Genomic DNA, 21,663 nt, shown 5'->3' with positions numbered 1-21,663 from the left:
GCCATCAGCCTCACTGGTGGTGTGACAGTCGTTGTTGCTATCGTTGTCATTGGTGTTGTGACAGGTGTCTGCTTTGTTTGCTACTGTCTGCTCTGATGTTAACTGACGGTCTTCAGCAATTTCATGGAGTCGTTTTTCGAGTGAAAAACGGGCCCTCCGCCTGACTCCAGAGCTTGTTAATAGAGGTTGACTCCTTTTCATCTGGTCTCTAAAAAAGTTTTTTTGTGACAAAAAAAGAACGAACCATGACAGTGTACTGGCAGGGTTCCCCAAGTAAAATGTATGACTTTGTAAGACCTTTTTAATACCACTTAGAAAATAATGTAATGCCAAATTCACAGTATGAAGGATATAATGGAAAATCAGTATTGGATTTGAAGCCCTAGATTTAGCCCTCTTCTCCTGTGCTTTTCTGACAATGTTTAAGAGGCCCTGCATACAATCCCTCCTAAATTCAAGGATCCTTAGCTCTGCACTTTTACTGTCCTGGACAATACAACAATACATGTCAGTAATATCAAAATGGAGTTTTAAGTACCACATGGCATGAAGTCATAGCATAGGCCAATTATGTGACTTTATGCAATGGGGTCATACATTGCTTTAAAGGAGAAAGCAGGCAAAAACATAGGTTCAATATTGTCTGAACGCATGCACAACCTTGGAAATGCACAGCATATCAAACCTCATACAGTTCACAAATACGTTTAGTATGCTTAGCAAAATTATACTTTCAGCGTACATACTGATCATAATAAATATCCAAAACTACCAAACACGATACCTTGACTGCTGCCTCAGCACCCAAGCCAATATCAATCTTCTGGGGGAGGAGGAGCAAGGTCTTGTCGGACGTATCAAGCTTGGTGAGCTGAAGAGGAGTGATGTCCTGGAGGACCTCTCTCTTCATACAGCGTCTCAGTAGACTCTGTCAGTAGGCAAAAGTACCATTAGCCCATTTAATTTCCTTTTATATTGCACACAATGACATCCTAATTCTCTCATCTAATTCATTAGGATTTCATTAATTTAAGAAGGCACTTACCTGGGCTTACAATAGTAAGTAAGTAAATTTGATTTATATAGCACATTTTTCGACATAAATGCCACTACAGGCATACATGTAATAGGAGACTGGCCCTACAACATTTTATTTGCAATCCCCAAAATGTGACAAATACTTTGTTATTTTGGACAAAAGCATCACAGATGAATAAATAAACAAATAAAATGCCCATGCCAACTAATCATAACCATATACCATAAATAATTACCTTAATTAACTCAGCCAGATCTTTGCCAAAGAAAGGCATCACAGGTTCATCGGTCTGGTATTTCTTCATGAACGGATGGAAGGTCCTGGCCAGAGTCATGAAAAAGTGCATCTTCGCTGTCATAAGGGGATCCTTAATGGCTGCTTCGATGGTGTCAAAAGATGCTGTTTTGGGATTTGGGAGCTGTTTTTTGTGCACAGCGTCCACATACAGCATGAGAGATGGCCAGACTTCCAGCGCCCGTTCAACAACTGGGAGATTTTCAAGCCACCTGTGGCCACAAAATGGCTTGGGAAACAGTGTAGATTTTGTGACTTTTTCGTAGTCCTCCCTCCTTGCAGGAACGTTCTGGAAAAGAGTGTGCATGGCCTTTAAAATTTTATCCACATTCCACAACAAAAATCCCACCTTGAAGGAGTTATGAAGTGTGTGGAGTCCACAGCTGCCGACGGACACCAGTTGTGCACCCCCTTACTTCTCTGCATGGTCCTGTTGGAGTAGGTCCAAAAGCTTAAAATTCACATTTGGTCCATCCATGGACACTGAAATCAGCCTGCTGCGGTCCAAATGATGCAATGCCTCCTTTTGGAAAATAAGAAGAAAAAAACTTAAAGATTACATTCATGTATAAATTCAGCTACATGTTAAACTGCAACCTTTCTTCTAGTATGCAGCTGATGCAGCTGATAAAACAGACATTTAACAATGGCTACATTACTGAAAGAAATGAACAGAAATTAAAGAGAGGCTGAGGAGCTTCTCTCCACAGTCCTGAACAAAGCATCTAAAAGAAATTTAAGTAGGCTAATACTTGAACCTCCCTCTACATTATCTAGCCTATCAATTTGGAACCAATGACTGTAGATGGAACCAACATATTGAAAGCTGAATGTTGAATAAGAATATAAAACTGGCAGGCTGAATATGAATGTGAATCTGGAATGCACTACTCTTTTTCACCCCATGCGCAAACTATGCCAACTGAAAAAATAATTAGGCCTATTTCTAGTGTTAATTTCGTCACCTATTTTTAATTTAGTCTTAGTCTTCTTGTGCCAAATGTCCTTGTTAGTTTTAGTCATATTTAGTCATTTACATATCTTTTTTTGTTAGTCAAGTTTTAGTCGACTAAAAGTCTCATCATTTTAGTCTAGTTTTAGTCAAAAGAAAACTCAAGGTATCTTAGTCAAGTTTTAGTCGACTAAAAGTCTTTTAATTTTAGTCTAGTTTTAGTCAAAAAAGAACTCAATATATTTTAGTCAAAAAAATGTTAGTCTTTTTTTAAAATAACACATTATTACTGAGATTATTACTGATAAACATTTCAGTAAAAAAAGTGTTTCACATATCTCAAACATTGGTTAAATGTCATAATTACCTGACAAAATACACTTGTTGAATTATTTTTGTTGAATGCAAATGTCGTGTCTGGTTTACAATTTCTGATTTAGGACTCGAGCTTGACTGCACATCACATTTTTTACTTTATTGATACTGCTTTTAATCGTAATGCAACGGACCGTTCATCGGGACATAAGCTGTCATGTACAATAAAAGCCTGCGCAGCGACAGGAAATATAATTTAACACAAAAAGCCTGCCTAGACGGTGGACTTGTTGCGCTCAGGATTTTTTTTTTTTTTTTTTTTTTTTTTGAGCGGTGTGTGGATGAATTCTTTCTATGCACACACTATTTTATTTCTTGATAACAGATTGCTGCTAACTATAACACACCGTTGCCATGAAAAACAGAGCGTTGCCATGAACACACAGATTTCTAACCATAGAAACGGAGCGCACTATTTTCTTTAGCGGAAGCAATACAATCGTTTTTAAATCAATAAACTTTTAAATCATAATTTTGTGTCAAATTATTGTTTTATTTGGTAGGTAGCAATGTAATAAGCGGGATCCTAACTCGTTCTGTAGAACATCAAGACATTTGGTCCGCTAATGGGTCAAAATCACCATAAAGTGCCTTTGAGACTTCACAATTTCCCCCCAAAAATCTGAGATTTTCCATTTAACGTCATATGTGTTGTATTAAGGAGACATTAGGCTGTTCGAAATGCATATTGGTCAAGCTCCAGCACTTTTTATAAATTAACTGCAAGCTGATATACGAGCAAACCATAAAATATGTCCACCCTGTCATGGACAAATTCATAGTAGAACTAGATTAAAAAGTTCGTCGAGACAAACTTTAAGTTGGCTTGAGAAAGTTTGGACCAGAAAGTTTGAAGTTTAAAGTAGTTTGAAGTTTAATTTAGTTTAAAGTTTAATTTAGTTTAAAGTTTAAATTAGTTTAAAGTAGTTTAAAGATTAAAGTAGTTTGAAGTTTAATTTAGTTTATAAGTTTAAATGAGTTTAGAGTTTATAAGTTTAAATGAGTTTAAGAGTTCAGAGTTTATTAATTTATGAGTTTAAGAGTTCATAAGTCTATGAATTCATGAGTTAAGTTAATTAGTTTAACCCCTGGTTTCACAGACAAGGCTTAAGTCTAGTCCTAGACTAAAATGTAAATCTGAGCTATTTCAACTGAAAGAAACTTGCACTGACTGATCTTAAAATATGTCAGTGCGTTTGTTTTGTCTTAAGATGCACACCAGTAATGCCTTTTTCTAAGGCATGTTTATAAAAATTACTTAAACGCCTAATTGAACTATGACCTAATCCTGGCTTAATCTAAGCCCTGTCTGTGAAACCAGGCCTAAGTGTATGAGTTTAGAGTTTATAAGTTAAATGAAGTAAATTTAGTAGTTTGAAGTTTAAATTAATCTATTACGATTGTCACTTTTTAAGTGAAATGTGAAAATAAATGAAAAGTGTTGCGCCATTACAGTAACCGTTTTAGATGCTCACGCAATATTACTTTTTATTATACTTTTTTCCCCAGCGTTGAGCATTACAACCAATCACACACGACTCTGTTGATCAAATGATGCAATGCCCAATCAGATGAGTTTAGATTAGTTATCGATGAAGAAAAAATTTTTGGATTCACGGGAGTTTTTGCCGCATTCACGACCAGTGCTGCACCTCAGCCAGTCAGTCAGTCAGTCAGACACGCTCCGACTGGATACCGTCAATTCGCTCATGGAAAAGTGCAAGTAATATGTAAGTAAGATATGAATTAATAATTATTTTGTTTTTTCATGCTACTAAAATAACAATGTCTGGTCTTGTTCTTGTCATACAAGAATGAAATTTCCCCCTCACAAAAAAAAAAAAACGTTTAATATTGTTTTAATCGACTTTATTCATTATTACAATATCCAGAGCAATAATCGGCAATAATGATGTTTTTTCAGTTAGATAGTAATAATGACTTAATTAATAGCTATTAATAATTCATTAATAATGCTTTGTTTTAAACATAACGTCGAAAAATTCAGTTTTTAAATAATTTAAACTATACTTTAAATGTGAAATTAAAACTGCCACTAGGTGGCAGCAAGTCACTCTTATTGAGTGAGTCATTGAGATTCAACAGATTCATTCAAACAGTTTATTCATTAACGAAACAGCGAGTCATTGATTCAATCATCAAACAATTGATTCGAAAAGCTGATTGATTCGTTCAGTAATGTAACACCCATGTCAGAAAATTCAGTCATTATTGATCTTTTAAGAAATGTCGATTTTAACCAAAACTTGACAAACGACATTATGTGCTTTTGAATGCATGAACTTATATAATCTCAGCTATTGTGTTAAGTTTTATATTTGTGTATCTATACTGTATCTGGAAAATTAGTCACAGCGAAGGACATTACAGTATGTTAACAGTGTTAATGTTTTGTTTCCATCCTGAGGGAAAGAGAAAAATAAATTACATATATGAATGTTGATTATGAAAAATATACAGGGCTTTTGTTTCCTCTTTTGTGAAAGGCTGAGGATGTTAGTGCTAAAGCTAGCATGTGCTCCACAGCTGGACATGACTAATTATTGAGGTAATTTTTAAAAAGCATATGTTTAAAAAATATCACACAAACAACTTTTTGAACACAAAATAGTTTATAAAATTTAAAACATGACGAAACAAACATTTACAAAAGTTAAAAATAAAACAAACACGATAAAAACAAAAACACTTTCAAATAAACACTAAACTAACTTATTATTACTAAACTAACTTATTAACATACTACTGAACTACTACAACTAAATGAAAACTAACTGAACTACTAACTAACTGAACTACTACTATTTAATAAAAACTGATTTAACTAATAAGTTGAACAAAAAATTAATAAACTAAACAAACTAACACTGATTAAATTGATTTTACTCTTCATCCATGAAATGAACTGATGTTACACGTTTTTTTACGTGATTTATTTTTAGGTGCAACGGCAGCTTGTCAATGAGATCCTCCACACTGCCATGGTAGAGGTCAGCTGGGACAGCGAACTCTGTGAAGTCCTCACAGAGCAGTGTTATGCTGCCGTCTTCCTCTGAGACCCCTACCACCTGCACCTCAGCTGTCTCCTCCTTCCTCTCAACGGTCTGGATGTTAACAAAAATACAATTTACATTCAGGTTTAGATCTCCTTAAAAGCAAAATGAATGTATTAATTAAATGCTATACATCAGTGATATTGCACCCTATACTAGAAAAATGACATATTGCTATAGGAAAATTATAGCAACCATGTAACCAGCAATGAGAATGGTTAATGCTACAATTATAAGAATATCAATTTTTTATTGGGTGCTTAACAGGTGTGTGATCCAGCAAGAGCTTCCCCTGGGTCCTAGTGCTTTATTTAGGGGTGCTGTTCTTGTTAGACTATAAGTAACATTAAGTTACAGTATGCATGTTTAAGAATTAATTAAGCTGTAATTGATGTCATAAAGTCACAAGTCTGATTTGACTTAATGGTCTGACTCTGAAACATAACACTTGTAAATTAATATATATAAAAAAGGAGAGATGTATAACAGCATTGACTATTGGCAATTTTTTTTTTTTTTTTTTTTAAATGTTGGATATTGGCAAAAAAACAATATTGTGTATCCCCAGTTCTAGAGAAGCAGCTAATGTGTTTTGTATTGTGTACCTTCACAGTGGTGTAGTTCGAAGAATTCATCTTCCCATTTCCGCTGTCCCAGACAAACACCTTGAGATGTGTGAGCTCTACCTCATCTCCGAGGTAGAGCTCACACAAGGCTTCCTCCCTCCACAGTGAAATGTCCAGGAGCTTCTGGCCACATCTAAGGGACAGATCCAGAACGGGCACCGGGCTTCCCTGGACCTCTGCCATCCTCAGCGCTTGTATCTGCAGAACAATAGCCCAATAGTTCTGTTGTGTTAGGGGTAAGTAATTCAGGTCAAATTACCCTCATTCAGCTTTGGGACCGTGGCTGAGTTGTCTAGATGGTTGTGTGAGTATTATTTTTATGGTTCAGCTGTATTTTTGTATTATTATTTTTTTACTAATTTAATATTGTTTCTAGCCAATGGAAAAATTAAACCTTTTTGTAAAGATTCTCAGTTATCTTGATTAATGTTGTCACATTAATGGAATCTCCAACTTTGCTGTGATGCCTTTAAAAATATATTAATATGTCATTTGCTTTTATGTTTTCAACTTCATGAGGGTGAGTAAATAAACCTTATACTTTATTTTCATATTCATGTAAGCATCAGAGGAATGCAGAAGATATTCAGTAATGGCATTTAAATAACTCACTTTTTCCACCTGCCCTTGAAGACTTAGAAAGTCTCCCCGGGAAAAGATGTCCTCTTCCTCTCCTGTGACTTGGACTGATGGAGGATATAGGGCGTCTTTGGCAGCCTTTTCCTGTTCCTCGCTGATAAGGAGTGGTGCTGCCCTGAATTTGGTGGATCCCCGGCCGAAATATACATTTTGTCGCCCATACCGGTTGCCAATTGTTATGTTTTTTAAAAAGTATGTCACCCCCTCTTCGAAATCGGGTGTCTCATTGTTGTTTGAAGAAATATATATGGTTTTCCCATCGCTTAAGGCGCTACTTGATCTCGCCTTAAGCGATTCTATTTGAATTTTTTTCCCAACAGCTGAAAATGAAACTGCTCTGCATGTTTTTCTTGTACTAACGCATTTGCAGTGGATTGGTGCTGGTTGACTGTATGGGCTCTGTGTTGCCATCTAAAGGGTAAGAGAAAAGTACACAAAATACTTAAGAATACTTGTTGTAATAAAGATTATCTATTAAAAAAAATTCACAACTCAAGCTCTCAACTGTCACCCTGTCACATTCACCGTCTGTCTTCGTCTTGTTTGCACTACACTCCGCCTACCCGATCAGCATCCCCGGTATACTAATCACCTGCACCTGCCTTCACCACCTGTCATCAATCTCCTGCCACTTCCCGCACCCCTTATATTCACCACCAGTTCCCTCAGTCACTCGTCAGGTCTCGTTGAAACCTACTCAACATTCTGACTCTCTCATGCAAACTCAAATACGCTACTTACCTTCTTCAGCTACTTACCTGCCGTCAGCCTGTTCTCCGGATCCTCCATCTGCTTCAGCTATCCCGCTCCCGATCGTCAAACCTCATCCAGTCATCTACAACCTGAAACAGATAAGAGACTTTGTCAGATCCACCGCATCCATAAACTCTGCAACTTATATTCATTTCTGCCAGAAAGACTCGGGAGAATTAATGCTGTAGCATAGACATTTATTAATGAGCTCAGCAAGCAATCAAATTCTTTGGCGGAGGCCCCGTTCATGACTCGAATTCCAGGGGTATTGAATCAGCGACTGCTGACTGAAGATGAAGGCAGGGGCGCCGCTCACCCCCCGAGGCGATGAAGGGGGCCATCTGGTGGTGGTGGGGTGGATGGAAGGGAGGGCGTCTTGAAGACTTCAGGTTGGAGAGGAGAGCCCATTTAGTGATGTTGGGGATGGTGATGGTGGACACCTGGGTGGTCGTGATGGGGGAGATGGAGGAGAAGATCCGTCTTAGTGGTGGTGGGGAGGAAGGTGGTGGCTGGAGCAACAGCATCTGCGGACTCAGATATGAGTAAGTGCTGCCCTTTTATGCTACAGCAAGAAAATGAATGGGTAGTTGAAGAGGCAATTAGTGACGTAAATGATTGAGTCTCCCTGGCAGAACTTGCGCTAGCTTTATTTCTGCCAGAAAGACTCGGGAGAATTAATGCTGTAGCATAGACATTTATTAATGAGCTCAGCAAGCAATCAAATTCTTTGGCGGAGGCCCCGTTCATGACTCGAATTCCAGGGGTATTGAATCAGCGACTGCTGACTGAAGATGAAGGCAGGGGCGCCGCTCACCCCCAAAAATAGGTAGATGGAGGATCCGTCAGAACGGGGCCCCCCAAAAACGGTTTGATGAGGTGACTTACCAGTCCTGAATCCTGAAATTCCTAATGAACAGAGAAGAGAAAAAGAAAAAGAATTAGAATTTAAGACCGAACTATTTGGGCAGAAACGTGAACGGACCATCAGCTATCGCGAATTTGGACGTAAGGTTTATGGCTACCGTCGCTTATAGTTATATAGGCCGCAGAACATCTTATAATACGGACACATGGGCCACAGGCCATCTTTTGATACGGACACATGGGCCACAGGCCATCTTTTGATACGGACACATGGGCCACAGGCCATCTTTTGATATGGACGCGAGGGCCACAGGCCATCTTTTGATACGGACACATGGGCCACAGGCCATCTTTTGATACGGACACATGGGCCACAGGCCATCTTTTGATACGGACACATGCCACAGGCCATCTTTTAATGCAGACATATAGGCCACAGGCCATCTTTAGCGGAACAGAAGCCTATGGTAATCTTTGATAGCGCTTTGGCGGGACGGGCGGTTTGGGCTGTATCTACTTAAATTTACAGCATACAACGCCTGCATTTGGCAGACACTTAGCCATCTGGCTATAAACGAGATTATGCTATTTAGATGTATCAAGCCATGAGGCAACAACACCACCACCAGAAGTTAGATAAGGATTTTACCTTAACAGTTACTGGAGAGCTTGCTGAGCTTCGAGGATGAATTTAAGATCTGGTCTTATGTAGGACTCGAATGCTGAAGAGGACCATCTGCCCAGGATTTTGATGGCTGCTGGAGAGATACCTCGCTCGGCCGCTGTGGTAGCGGCTCCTATCCTGAAGGAATGCCCAGTGAACTGAGAGGGAGATAGGCTGCAGCTTTTAAGAGCGGAAGTGAGATGAGACCTGAACCAGGTTTGGGAGATAGGTGCTCCGTTTGGAAGGATGAAAAGGGGAGAAATAGCGGGGAGTCTAGGGCGAATTTTAAGAAAATTGAGCATAGAGGAAAATGGGCAAAAATCGCTATTAATTTTTGAAATAGTCAAGGTAGTACCGGATCCTTTGGAGTCGTTCTTAGAATGTTTGAGAAAAAGAGTGAAGAATTTTGGAAAAAAATTTACGTCTGAAAAGGAAAGACTGGATCAAATTGGCATGTTGGAGAGGTGAATTCTCCTGGGCGCATGAAACCGTAGAAAGCTGTTAAAAATACTGCTTCTAGCAGGGTGTTAACATACGTGGAAAAAAGGCCATTGCGAACAGAAATGATTAGCCTATGAATTAAGGGTAGCGTCAAAGGCAGCCTTTTGTCGGGGACCGCTACGGAGGATTTAGCTATACCTTTGATCATTAATCGAATAGGAGAAGCGGAGAATAGGCTAGGGAAATCGGGGTTGTGATATTTGGCATAAAACTGAATGCCTGCGAGCAGTCTACGAATTGAAGAAATTTTTTGATGACGTTTGTCATAATTAAAAACGAGAAACGAGCAAACGGTCGAAATTAAAATAGGAAATAACGGAATTTGTAAAGAAAAACAAAACATTGAAAATGAATACCAGGCAGACGTATAAGCTTTAAGAGTGGATGAAGCAACGCCTTTAGACATGTAATATCTGGCTGAACGAAGTAAATCTCCTAGTATAAAGTTGTGGCTGACAGGGGGGGGCAGGGCGTTGAATCCTTGTCGGCTGTTGGGCAGAGCCGTCTGAATGTCTGAAAGCGAAAGCGAGAGAGTGCGTCAGCAATAACATTGTAGTGCCCCGGAATGTGAGCAGCTTTAATGATGAAGTTGTGGGTGACGGATTGCCAGATTAGCCGAGGCAAAAAAGGCATAATCATTGGGCAAGATGATCTGCCTTTATTAATAATAGCTACGACGGCTTCGTTGTCGCAGAACATGAGAATGCATTTCCTCGACCAATCTGGACCCCAGATTACACTAGCGACGACTAGGGGATAGAGTTCATATAGCGCTGAAGAGAGCGATTTAGATGTTGATTTAGGAAATTCGCTCGACCATCTTTCTGCGAACCAGTGCCCTTGGAAATAACCCCCGAAGCCAACGGACGGAGCTGCGTCAGTGAATAATTGTAAATCGGCGGAAGATTCGAAAGCCTCGTTATAAAAGAAAGAAATACCGTTCCAATCATTTAGTAAGCGAGACCAAAACGAAATGTCAGACCAACAGCCTTCGTCTAACTGGACCGGATTACATAAATCGGGCACAGAATGAGCCGACGTAAGGAGACGAGATATGAAAGCTCTGCCTTGCGGGATGATGCTCATAGCGAAATTTTGGTGGCCCAGCAGAGACAATAAATCGCGCTTAGAAACGACATGAATTGAGGAAAAATTATCCAGAAAAGATCGGATTCTAATGAGCTTTTCGAGCGGAAGAGAGGCCTGCATTTTGACCGTATCGAGGGAGATACCTAAGAATTCGAGATTAGTGGAGGGGCCGAGAGTTTTCTCATGGGAGAGGGGAACGCCGACGTCGTTAAAGACCTGTTTTAATATGTCGAGGACGGGGGAATGGGGTGAAGGAAAATCGATTAATAAGAAATCATCGAGTAAGTGCAAAACGAATGGAAGCTTGCAGACGTTCAGCAGGATCCAGCACAGAGATTCCGAGAGATTGTTGAAAATATGGGGGCTGCTTCTACACCCGAAGGTGAGCCTCACTGCAAAATAGTATTGTGAATCCCATTTAACGCCAAAAAGTGGCCAGTCGGTAGGGTGAATTGGCATGGTTTTGAACGCGTCAGTTATATCCGCTTTAGCCAGCCAAGCTCCTTGACCTGCGAGTTTGATTAAATGAATAGCGTTGTCTACCGAAGCGTAATGAAGGGAAAAAGGTTCGAGCGGAATGCTTTCATTAACGCTTGCTATTTTACTTGAATGGGGAGAGGACATGTCGAATATCAGGCGTTTTTTGCCGGAGTATTTACGAGTAGCAACTCCGATAGAGTTAATCCTAAAAGGAGAGAAAGGGGGGGAAGCGAAGGGTCCGATAACATAGCCTTTATTAACTTCTTTCTCAAGCAGTAATGAGACAACGTCGGGTTCGATCATGGCTGATTGCAGGTTTTTTGCTGAGAAGGATGAAGTAAGGTGCGAAAGTATCCCCACCCGAAACCCTTGGGACAAGCCGGTGATTAGATAGTCAACAAATGATGGATCGGGGTGAGAAGAGAGGTAGCTGGATAGGTTTGAAATGTTGATGGGAGTAGATGGATGTTTGCTGAGAATTTCCTCTGAAAAGGGACTTTCCTTTTGGTTTGAAATTTGTACCGGCGTGGGCAGACTGATTTTGGGTGTGGATCCTTGCACAAGCTACAAATGTGAGCAAAACGGCAATTATTAATAGTACATACAGCTTCATTAAACAAATTGCAAATAGGACTTTCGTTAAGTTCTGCGGCGGGGCGACCTCTGCTGTAGGAGCTCCGTCTTACATTTTCAGGACCGCGGACAGCACCCGAGCTGTTGCTAGAGAAAGCTTTCGGGCAGAAAGCAGCTGAATGTCCGTGAGCGCTGCAGATAGAACACGACAGGCTTCTTTGTCCACCGAAATGACGAACTAACAGTTCGGTATCAGTGACAGCCCAGTCCAGTCTTGAATTATAGAGAGTGATGTAAGACGCTGCTTTAGCTGAGAAGGATTTGTGATACTCATAAAATAAGGTTCCCCCATACCTTTGATTAAAGTCTGCCATCATTGAAAGATAGAGGTCTAGTTCTTCCCTCCTTTCTGGAAAAACTTGGCATAGCGTGTCCCTATAAACGCTAAATGCGATAACGAACTCGCCGAACGAAAGACTGCGAAGCAGGCGTGGGTCTGAAGTTTTGAGTAGGACCGCCACGTCACCACAATCCACCATTTTCCTATCGGCGGCCGGTGAAGGGAGGAGTAAGGAAACCAGGTTAATGTCCTTACCTTGAATAATATTAGATCTGAGATGTGGCGATACTGTAGCTGCGGCGGGTGGAACAAAACGCCTACCGAATGCTTGAGCTGGTGTTGCCGTGGTGAGGTTAAAGATAGGAGAAGCCGGTGGAGCGGGGACACTTTGAAATGGTGACTGAGACATCAGCGTGGAGACTGGCAATGAGGTTGAAGTAGAAGGTAAGTTCGCTGGAAAATTACTAGTGGTGGAATGTTGAGCTGAGAAGTGATCTGAGCTGGAGTTGGGGTTGACGAAAGAGTTTTCGATTTTCGTCATTTTAGCCTGTAATCCTTGAACGGTCTGGGTTAGATTTTGGACTGCAGAGAAGAGCAGCTGAGAAGTGTCCGAAGGATCGGCAAGTTGTGTAGGAGGTGTTGTCGGTGCCGGTGTTCTTTTGGCTGGGCGAGGTGAAGATTTTGCTGCTCTTTTCCTGCCGGCTTTCTTCGGTTGTGCAGGAGCTGGGGCGATGTTGGAGTGTGGAGGAGTGGAAGTTGTTGGGTTACCCAGCGTGTTCTGGGCCAACAGTAATAGATCCTCCCTTTGGATATCATCGCTTACGGGAATGCCCGCGTCTCCTAGAGCGTTAAAGATGTATTCAGAAGGCCGGCTGGTCCAAGCAGAAGATCGGCTTTGAATACGGGTACTGCGGCGTGTAACTGAAGGGGATGGCTGAACGGCATCATCTGAATCAGAGTAATTGCAAATGGATTGCGTGTCTTGAGACATGGTTAGGTCTGCTGCTGGTGCTAACAACTGGATTGGCTGGAGCAACAGCATCTGCGGACTCAGATATGAGTAAGTGCTGCCCTTTTATGCTACAGCAAGAAAATGAATGGGTAGTTGAAGAGGCAATTAGTGACGTAAATGATTGAGTCTCCCTGGCAGAACTTGCGCTAGCTTTATATCTCTTCACATTCACCTGCCTTGTCTGTTCAACTGTGTAAATAAATATCTTTACAACTTACCTGCCTGTTCCGTGCTACTTTGTGACAGAAGACCTGACCAACATGCACGAACCAACAGATCACGGCGAAGAGGAAATCCCCATTCAGAACGCCAGTGTTTCACATGTCATTCCACCATCACCCATCATCCATTCTTCTTCATCTGCCTCTGTCTGTCCCATGGCCCGGCCAGCGCCCTTCTCAGGCGAGGAGGGGGAGTGCAGCGGATTTTTACTTCAATTTGAGCTGTACATGGAAGTGAATGCTTCACAATTCCCCACTGAGAGAGCGAAGGTTGCTTTTCTCATATCTCTCCTCACTGGACGAGCTCTGCTTTGGGCACGGGCGCTTTGGGATGCAAAAGGTACGGTAACTCAAACACTCAATAAGTTCATCAGCCATTTCCGGGAAGTATTTTCTCCAGTCTTCTGTGCCCTAACCATTCATTATCAGTTGTTCCGTTTAAGACAAGGCAAATCCTCTGTTTCTTCATATGCACTTCAATTTCGCACACTGGCAGCTTCCAGTGGCTGGAATGAGCCGGCTCTCATAACCGCTTACCGTCAAGGATTAGAGCCCGAGATTCGTTTGCAATTGACCATTCATGATGACATCATTGGGTTAGAAGATCTCATTCAACGTTCCATCCGGGTGGATCAACGTCGCACCGCATGTCAGCTTGACCTATCTGCACTTCCTCTTCCTCGACCTGCATCATCTGCCAGCCCTTCAGCACCAGAAGCCATGGATATCGACCTCCCTGCACTTCCTCATCCTCGACCTGCATCATCTGCCAGTCCTTCAGCACCGGAAGCCATGGATATCAGTTCTGCACATCTATCATCTGTTGAACGTAAGCGTCGCATGGACAATCTATGTCTCTACTGTGGGTCCACGGGTCATCTGCTCATCACCTGTCCAGTTCGACCCTCACGACCGGTGGTGTGTACAGTACGTCTGCATTCTTCCATTTCACAAATGAAATGTACTACAGTTCAGATCACCTACCTCAAACGATCTCTTTCAGCGCAAGCTTTAATTGATTCTGGGTCCGCTGGAAACTTTATCTCTCTCTCCACTCTTCAAAAACTTCAAACCCGTAAGCGATCCATTCCACAGACTCTACAGGTCCAATCCATCCTTGGGAAACCGCTCGGTCATGGGAAGATCTATCACAGAAGTCCAACCATCACTATGAATATTGGGTGTCTTCATCAAGAGGAGTTGTCATTTTTAGTGCTGGAGGGCTCTACGGCAGAAATCATCCTGGGACGCCCGTGGCTGGAACTGCATTCCCCGAACATCTGCTGGTCTACGGGAGAGGTTTGTCAATGGGGAAGCAGCTGCTTTTCCAACTGTCTGACCCAAGTCAAGAAACTTTGTCACTCATCTTCTTCAGTTCGGGAAATTCCTATGTGTTCGACCTCCATCGAAAATCCAGCCACGGAGCAACACCATGAAATCCCTGCCTTCTACCGGACGTTCCAGGATGTCTTCATCAAGCAACCACACACACCAGCCATCTTCACCATGCCACCCATCATCATCCGGAATTCAGTCACCAGCACTAGCGAGCCTGCACTTGACGCCAGTCCAGCCGAGCCTGCACTTCACGCCAGTCCAGCCTAGCCCGCACTTCACGCCAGAGCTGCCGAGACCAAGGCAGTAGGCGTCGTGCCCGCCGCCCCTGAGTCTATGAGCGTCATGCCCGCCGCGCCTGTGACTGACAGCGTCGCCTGCCCGCCAGAGCCAGTCGCCTGCCCGCCAGAGCCAGTCGCCTGCCCGCCAGAGTCTGTGAGCGTCGTACTCCCCGAGCCAGAGTTTTCAAAGCCCTCATCGCTGGTCCCGTCCAGCACAGAGCCTTCACCGCTGGTCCCGTCCAGCACAGAGCCTTCACCGCTGGTCCCGCCCAGCACAGAGCCTTCACCGCTGGTCCCGCCCAGCACAGAGCCTTCACCGCTGGTCCCGCCCAGCACAGAGCCTTCACCGCTGGTCCCGCCCAGCACAGAGCCTTCACCGCTGGTCCCGCCCAGGACAGAGCCTTCACCGCTGGTCCCGCCCAGCACAGAGCCTTCACCGCTGGTCCCGCCCAGCACAGAGCCTTCACCGCTGGTCCCGCCCAGGACAGAGCCTTCACCGCTGGTCCCGCCCAGCACAGAGCCTTCACCGCTGGTCCCGCCCAGCACAGAGCCTTCACCGCTGGTCCCGCCCAGGACAGAGCCTTCACCGCTGGTCCCGCCCAGCACAGAGCCTTCACCGCTGGTCCCGCCCAGCACAGAGCCTTCACCGCTGGTCCCGCCCAGCACAGAGCCTTCACCGCTGGTCCCGCCCAGCACAGAGCCTTCACCGCTGGTCCCGCCCAGCACAGAGCCTTCACCGCTGGTCCTGTGCAGCACAAAACTCTCACCGCTGGATCTGCCCAGCACCGAGCCCGAGGGGCCTCCTCCGCCATGGTCACATGATCTGCCCGCACCTCCTTGGTCCCCTGGTCTGTCTGCACTGTCTTGGTCACCTCCTTCTCTGTTTGTCCTGCCACCATCCTGGAGTCCGTATTTCTGAACCGGTTCCACCTTTCCATCACGGACTCCAGGATGCCCACCCTCCCTCCCGTATGCTGCCTTATTTGGCGCGGGACTCGCCTTGCGGGAGGGGGGAGTTATGTCACATTCACCGTCTGTCTTCGTCTTGTTTGCACTACACTCCGCCTACCCGATCAGCATCCCCGGTATACTAATCACCTGCACCTGCCTTCACCACCTGTCATCAATCTCCTGCCACTTCCCGCACCCCTTATATTCACCACCAGTTCCCTCAGTCACTCGTCAGGTCTCGTTGAAACCTACTCAACATTCTGACTCTCTCATGCAAACTCAAATACGCTACTTACCTTCTTCAGCTACTTACCTGCCGTCAGCCTGTTCTCCGGATCCTCCATCTGCTTCAGCTATCCCGCTCCCGATCGTCAAACCTCATCCAGTCATCTACAACCTGAAACAGATAAGAGACTTTGTCAGATCCACCGCATCCATAAACTCTGCAACTTATATTCATATCTCTTCACACTCACCTGCCGTGTCTGTTCAACTGTGTAAATAAATATCTTTACAACTTACCTGCCTGTTCCGTGCTACTTTGACACACCCAGAATTTAAATGAATTAAGCTGCATTTAAATTCTGGGTGACAGTTGAGAGCTTGAGTTGCCGTGGCAAACCCCGGCCCATCTTCATGCCAGAGTTGCCACGGCAACTCAAGCTCTCAACTGTCACCCAGAATTTAAATGCAGCTTAATTTACTTCAATATACTCATTATAACACCTTAATGTAGTGAAAACCCTTATAAAATACATGTAAATACTACACAAGTGCAAGAAAACAACAACAACAAAACATTTCCAAGTTCCAAAAGTTCTTGTACTGTCAGAGGACTTTTTCTCACTGTCTGACAGGACAGTTTTTCATTTTTTGAGGTAAATCTTTACTCTACAAAACATTTTCTCAATGACTTTCAATGAATAAGTAAATAAATAACATTAATAAATAAATAATTTCTTATTTGAAAGTCATTGATAACATTTATTGTGAAGTAAAGATTCTGACAGTACAGGGATTTCTTTTTTAACTTGGAAATGGTTTTTTTTTTTTTTTTTTTTGTTAGTTTTCTTTTTGAAATGTTAATACAGTATTGAAATAAAACACATATTCCCCTGGCAACGACTGTCCTATCAGGGTAACACATATTTCCCTGTCAGAGACTTTCCTATCAGTGTAAAACTTACATTATTGGAATGTCTTAATATTTTAAAATTAATTTAATATAATTTAATGTGAAATTAACTCAACAATCATACATTCTATATCTTTCCATCTCACCTCTATCTGTAGTTGGTTTTGTGTGAGCGGTCTCCGGAGTCCTCCTGCGCAATGAAGTGGACTGTGATGGTACGACCTTTTAACGGACTCTGGGTGCGCGCATCTCCTGTGCGGTCTGTGAGTGCGCGGGCGCGTTTTGATAAATATGTGTTTTTAACTTGTAATTATTTGTATTTATTGTAATAAATATTTGTAATTTGTAATTAATTGTATGTATATGTATTGTAATGAATATTTGTAACTTGAAATTAATTTATTTAAAATAAAAGGCTTTGCACAGCTTTTAACAGACTCTGGCTGAGCGCATCTGCTCTGTGTGTGTGTGCACCGGAGTGCACACTTTGATTAATATTTTTAACTTATAATTAATTTTATTGTTATTCATATTTTTAACTTGATTAATTCTTATTTATTGTAATAAATATTTTAACTTGTAATGACTTTTATTTAAAATAAATCTCTATTAAATCTATTTTGCCTGCTTTTAATTAAATTAATTACGGATGATTAAAACCGATCTACACGGATTTCCTATTACCCTTTTTGCTGACTTCTAACTTGTCTAATTGTTTCCTAATTAAACATTTCCGTTTTTTATTATGGATGAGCCCCCATTGTTACTGTGGCTGTGCACTTTTAATGGACTCTGGGTGCGCGCATTTCCTGCGCGGTCTGTGTGTTCCGGCGCGTTTTGATACATATGTTTAACTGGTAGGCTAGTTATTTTTATTTATTGTAATAAATATTTTTAACTTGTAATGACTTTAATTTAAAATAATTTGTATTAAATTTGCAATTTTTGTATTAAATTAATTACGGATGATTAAAACCGATCTTCACGGATTTCCTATTACCCTTTTTGCTGACTTCTAACTTGTCTAATTTTTGCCAAATTAAACCTTTCCGATTTTTATTACGGACGAGCGAGCCTCCATTTGTTACTGTGGCTGTGCGCAGCTTTTAACGGACTCTGGCTGCGCGCATCTCCTGCTCTCTGTGTGTGAGCACGCTTTGTTTAATATTTTTAACTTGTAATGACTTTTATGTAAAATAAATCCCTATTAAATCTATTTTGCCTGCTTTTAATTAAATTAATTACGGATGATTAAAACCGATCTACATGGATTTCCTATTACCCTTTTGCTGACTTCTAACCTGTCTAGTTGTTGCCTAATTTATTAATAGGCCTATTAAACCTTCCTGTGTTTTATTACGGACGAACCCCCATTTGTTATGCCCAGTGGCTTTAAAGGGTTGCAAAAAATTCTGTGTCGTTTTGATTAATATTTTTTAACTTGTAATTTAATTTATTGTAATGAATATTTTTTAACTTGTAATTAATTTTATTTAAAATAAAAGGCTGTGCGAGGCTTTTAATGGACTCTGGCTGCAGCTGGCATCTCCTGTTATGTGTGCACGCGCGCGTTCTTATCAATATTTTTAACTCCTAATTAATTTTATTTATTCTAATATTTTATATTTAAAATAAATCCCTATTAAATGTAATTTGACTCATTAAACTTGATTATAAGGGTATTAGGTTTTAGTATTTAAACGAATGTAACGGCTGGCCAATTAGACTGTTGAATGCTGCATAACTAATGAGCGATCATTCTGGAATTTTCCAGGCCTGCTGTTTGTGTTGGGTGAGTAAGAAAATATGTCATTAAAATGTGTGTGGGTCAACGATTTGAATGCAGTTAAACGTATTGGATTATAAATGTGTATAACTGCTGAAACACGAATAATAATTTATTTCCATTAAGCATTACGCTAATTATGTCTCTCGTCGTGAGGAAGATTGTGTAACGATTTCTGTCTTCCGTCTAATCTGTTCGTTATGTTAAAAACATTCACTTATATCCCTAGTATTCGTTATTTTGATATTAAATTGGACTTTTTGTTCCTGTTTATATGAAATGCGGACGCCGTCAGATACGCTTTTGGTAAACGTAACGTTAATATCAGTTTCATTCATACTCGACGCCGGGGGGCGCTCAAAGTCCACAAGTTAGACTAAAGTCAGTCATAAAACACATGAATCAGTCACGAATCGTTCCAATAAAGCTAACGCTGAATAAAAAGTTGATAGAGACTTATGACTTATGACTGATGAAACATGAAAACAATAAACACGATGGTGACAGAATATACTTTGTCATCTCGTATTTTCTTAAGAATAATGTATATTAAATGCAATGCGAATCGACATAGCCTAGCGTTTATCACTGTGTATAATACTAACGTTATGTATTTTCTGCCTCGTTCTGTGATAAGAAGCATCTGGGATCGATAAAAAATGTTATTTTATCAATGGCGTTTTAAAGTGAGTTTTGGTAAAAAGAAAAAAAACGCCATTGTATTCATCTTATTGTCATGTTGATGCTTAAGTCATGATGAGAAAACATGCACTTTTGACTGCAAAAGTCACCAAAGCCAAACTAATAATGCTAACGTTACTTTTATTAATAGAAACATATCAGTCCGTCCATCCATCCATACATGTGTGTATTATCTGACCTATTTCTCCGTTTCTTTTATGTGACTGAACACATGTCTGTAAAAATCTTGCCAGTTCATTGCATCCATTGCGGTAAGTAATCTTTTTAACTGACTGTCACATTCAGTATTTGCATTTACAATAGATAAGGAATGGCAATCTACATCAGCATGTTTCAGAATATTAATAACCTCTTTTATTAAGCATTTAAGATTTGAATAACATTTTTGGGATCAAAATTACTTATTTAATTTACTTATTAGATTTCGTATCTCCTCCACTATCTCCACTACCCATTGCCAACTGCCATCAGCACCTTCATTTCAAGGTAATTCACTTATTCACATTCACTGCACTGATACAAATAAGCAATGTCTCTCTTGCATGGTTTGTTTTCTTTTTGTTTTTGATATGATTCAGTAGCTGTTTTTATGATCAATAGCTGTTTTTATTTTCATTCATCCATAGGGTTGAGGCTGCTTTGACTGTCAATGCAAGTAACACACACACACACACACACACAACATGTTAATCCGACACATTAATCATATCTTGTTATTTATTTATACACAATTATACAGGTCCTGTAGGGTTCAAATACACATTGCTGTCTTAGTATTTAATGTAAATAACTTTGTGATATTTTACACATTTGCACATTAGTAGAAATTAGAGTGAAGGTTAATTCATTTATTGTTGTAACAAAACTGAACATGAACAGCTTGATTTGTGTGAGATTTGTTTACCCCCCCCCCCCCCCCCCCCCCCGTAGATTGGACATCTTTGTTTTACATCTACGTAAGAACAATTTAAAAATGTATTGGGGTAGCATCATCACCCAAACATTCAGTTAATTTTGCATAAATGTAGTTCAGTAATATGTTGAAAATATGTTGATTACTGTATTTTGTATTTATTTGTGATTACATTGTCTCCCCTCTTTACAGTAAGTAATCATTTAATAATTATTTTAATATAATTGTTTTATTATTATTATTATTATTATATTATCACAATTTTCTGATCAGTGAAGTTTTAAGTTCACATTTGTATTCCTGTTTTCTGTAAAGAATGTAATTAACTTGTTTTCTTCTGTGTGTGTGTCTCTCTCTCTGTGCGTGTCCTTTACTGTGCTGTCCTATCTATGCCTTTATATCCATTTTCACTCAAACATTATCTCGCTTGAAGATACATTGAGAGAAAATTGTCGGAATTGATGTTGGAATATCAACTAATTGTTTAATAAACTTCACATTATTTAATTCATTGTCTTGTTGTATATACAATATTTAACCTTTTTGTGTATCAAGTTACATAAAAGGCATTAGCTTTGTGTTCTACTTCAAGTATCAGTAAATATAAACATTTTTATCCATTTCTACCAGAAAGACTCGGGAGATAAAATGATATAACAAGAGTAAATTTATTAATAGCTCAGCAAGCATAGTCTTTGGCGTAGGCCCCGTCCTTAGCAAGCAATGCGAGGGTAACGGAATCTGCAAATCCCGCCTGAAGATGAAGGCAGGGGCGCAGCCGACCCCCTGGAGGTAAAGGAAGGGACCATCCTGGTGGTGGTGGGGAGGATGGAGGGAAAGGACCATCTTGGAGGTGGTTGGGGAGGATGGAGGTAATTGGCGCCGTCAGTATCTGCGAACTCAGACGGATGTAAGTACCATTCTTTTATACTGAGAGTGTTAACACATGATTGGTTAGAAGTGAGTTAATTCATAACGCGCTGATTGAGTCTTCCTGGCAGAACTTAACGCTAAGCTTACATTTCTAAAACACATTTGCTTGATTGCCAGTGCTCAAACATCAC

The 21,663-nt window shown here is 41.0% G+C and overlaps 1 protein-coding gene and 1 long non-coding RNA gene across 3 annotated transcripts; one reads left to right on the top strand and one right to left on the bottom strand.

Annotated features, from left to right (window-relative positions):
- Positions 1-5,563: 5,563 nt before the first annotated feature.
- Positions 5,564-7,410, bottom strand: LOC311301144 (uncharacterized protein; the record flags this gene model as incomplete). Of its 2 annotated transcripts, XM_084426044.1 has the most annotated exons (3): positions 5,564-5,785; positions 6,340-6,558; positions 6,973-7,410. In XM_084426044.1, the coding sequence occupies 3 exons, from the start codon at positions 7,408-7,410 to the stop codon at positions 5,564-5,566; spliced, it is 879 nt and encodes a 292-aa protein (XP_084282170.1). The 2 variants fall into 2 exon arrangements, with proteins under 2 accessions (XP_084282170.1, XP_084282171.1); XM_084426045.1 differs by lacking the exon at positions 6,973-7,410 and having other exon boundaries at positions 6,340-6,543.
- Positions 5,672-17,796, top strand: LOC311301153. Its single transcript, XR_014629400.1, has 3 exons — positions 5,672-5,783; positions 6,348-7,417; positions 17,357-17,796. It is a non-coding gene; the product is annotated as an uncharacterized lncRNA (long non-coding RNA).
- Positions 17,797-21,663: the final 3,867 nt, after the last annotated feature.

Source organism: Rutilus rutilus (assembly GCF_951802725.1).
Source record: "Rutilus rutilus genome assembly, chromosome: 1".
Classification (NCBI taxonomy): Eukaryota; Metazoa; Chordata; class Actinopteri; order Cypriniformes; family Leuciscidae; genus Rutilus; species Rutilus rutilus.
The sequence above is the reverse complement of the archived record's forward strand: the minus strand, read 5'-3'. Positions and strand labels throughout refer to the sequence as shown.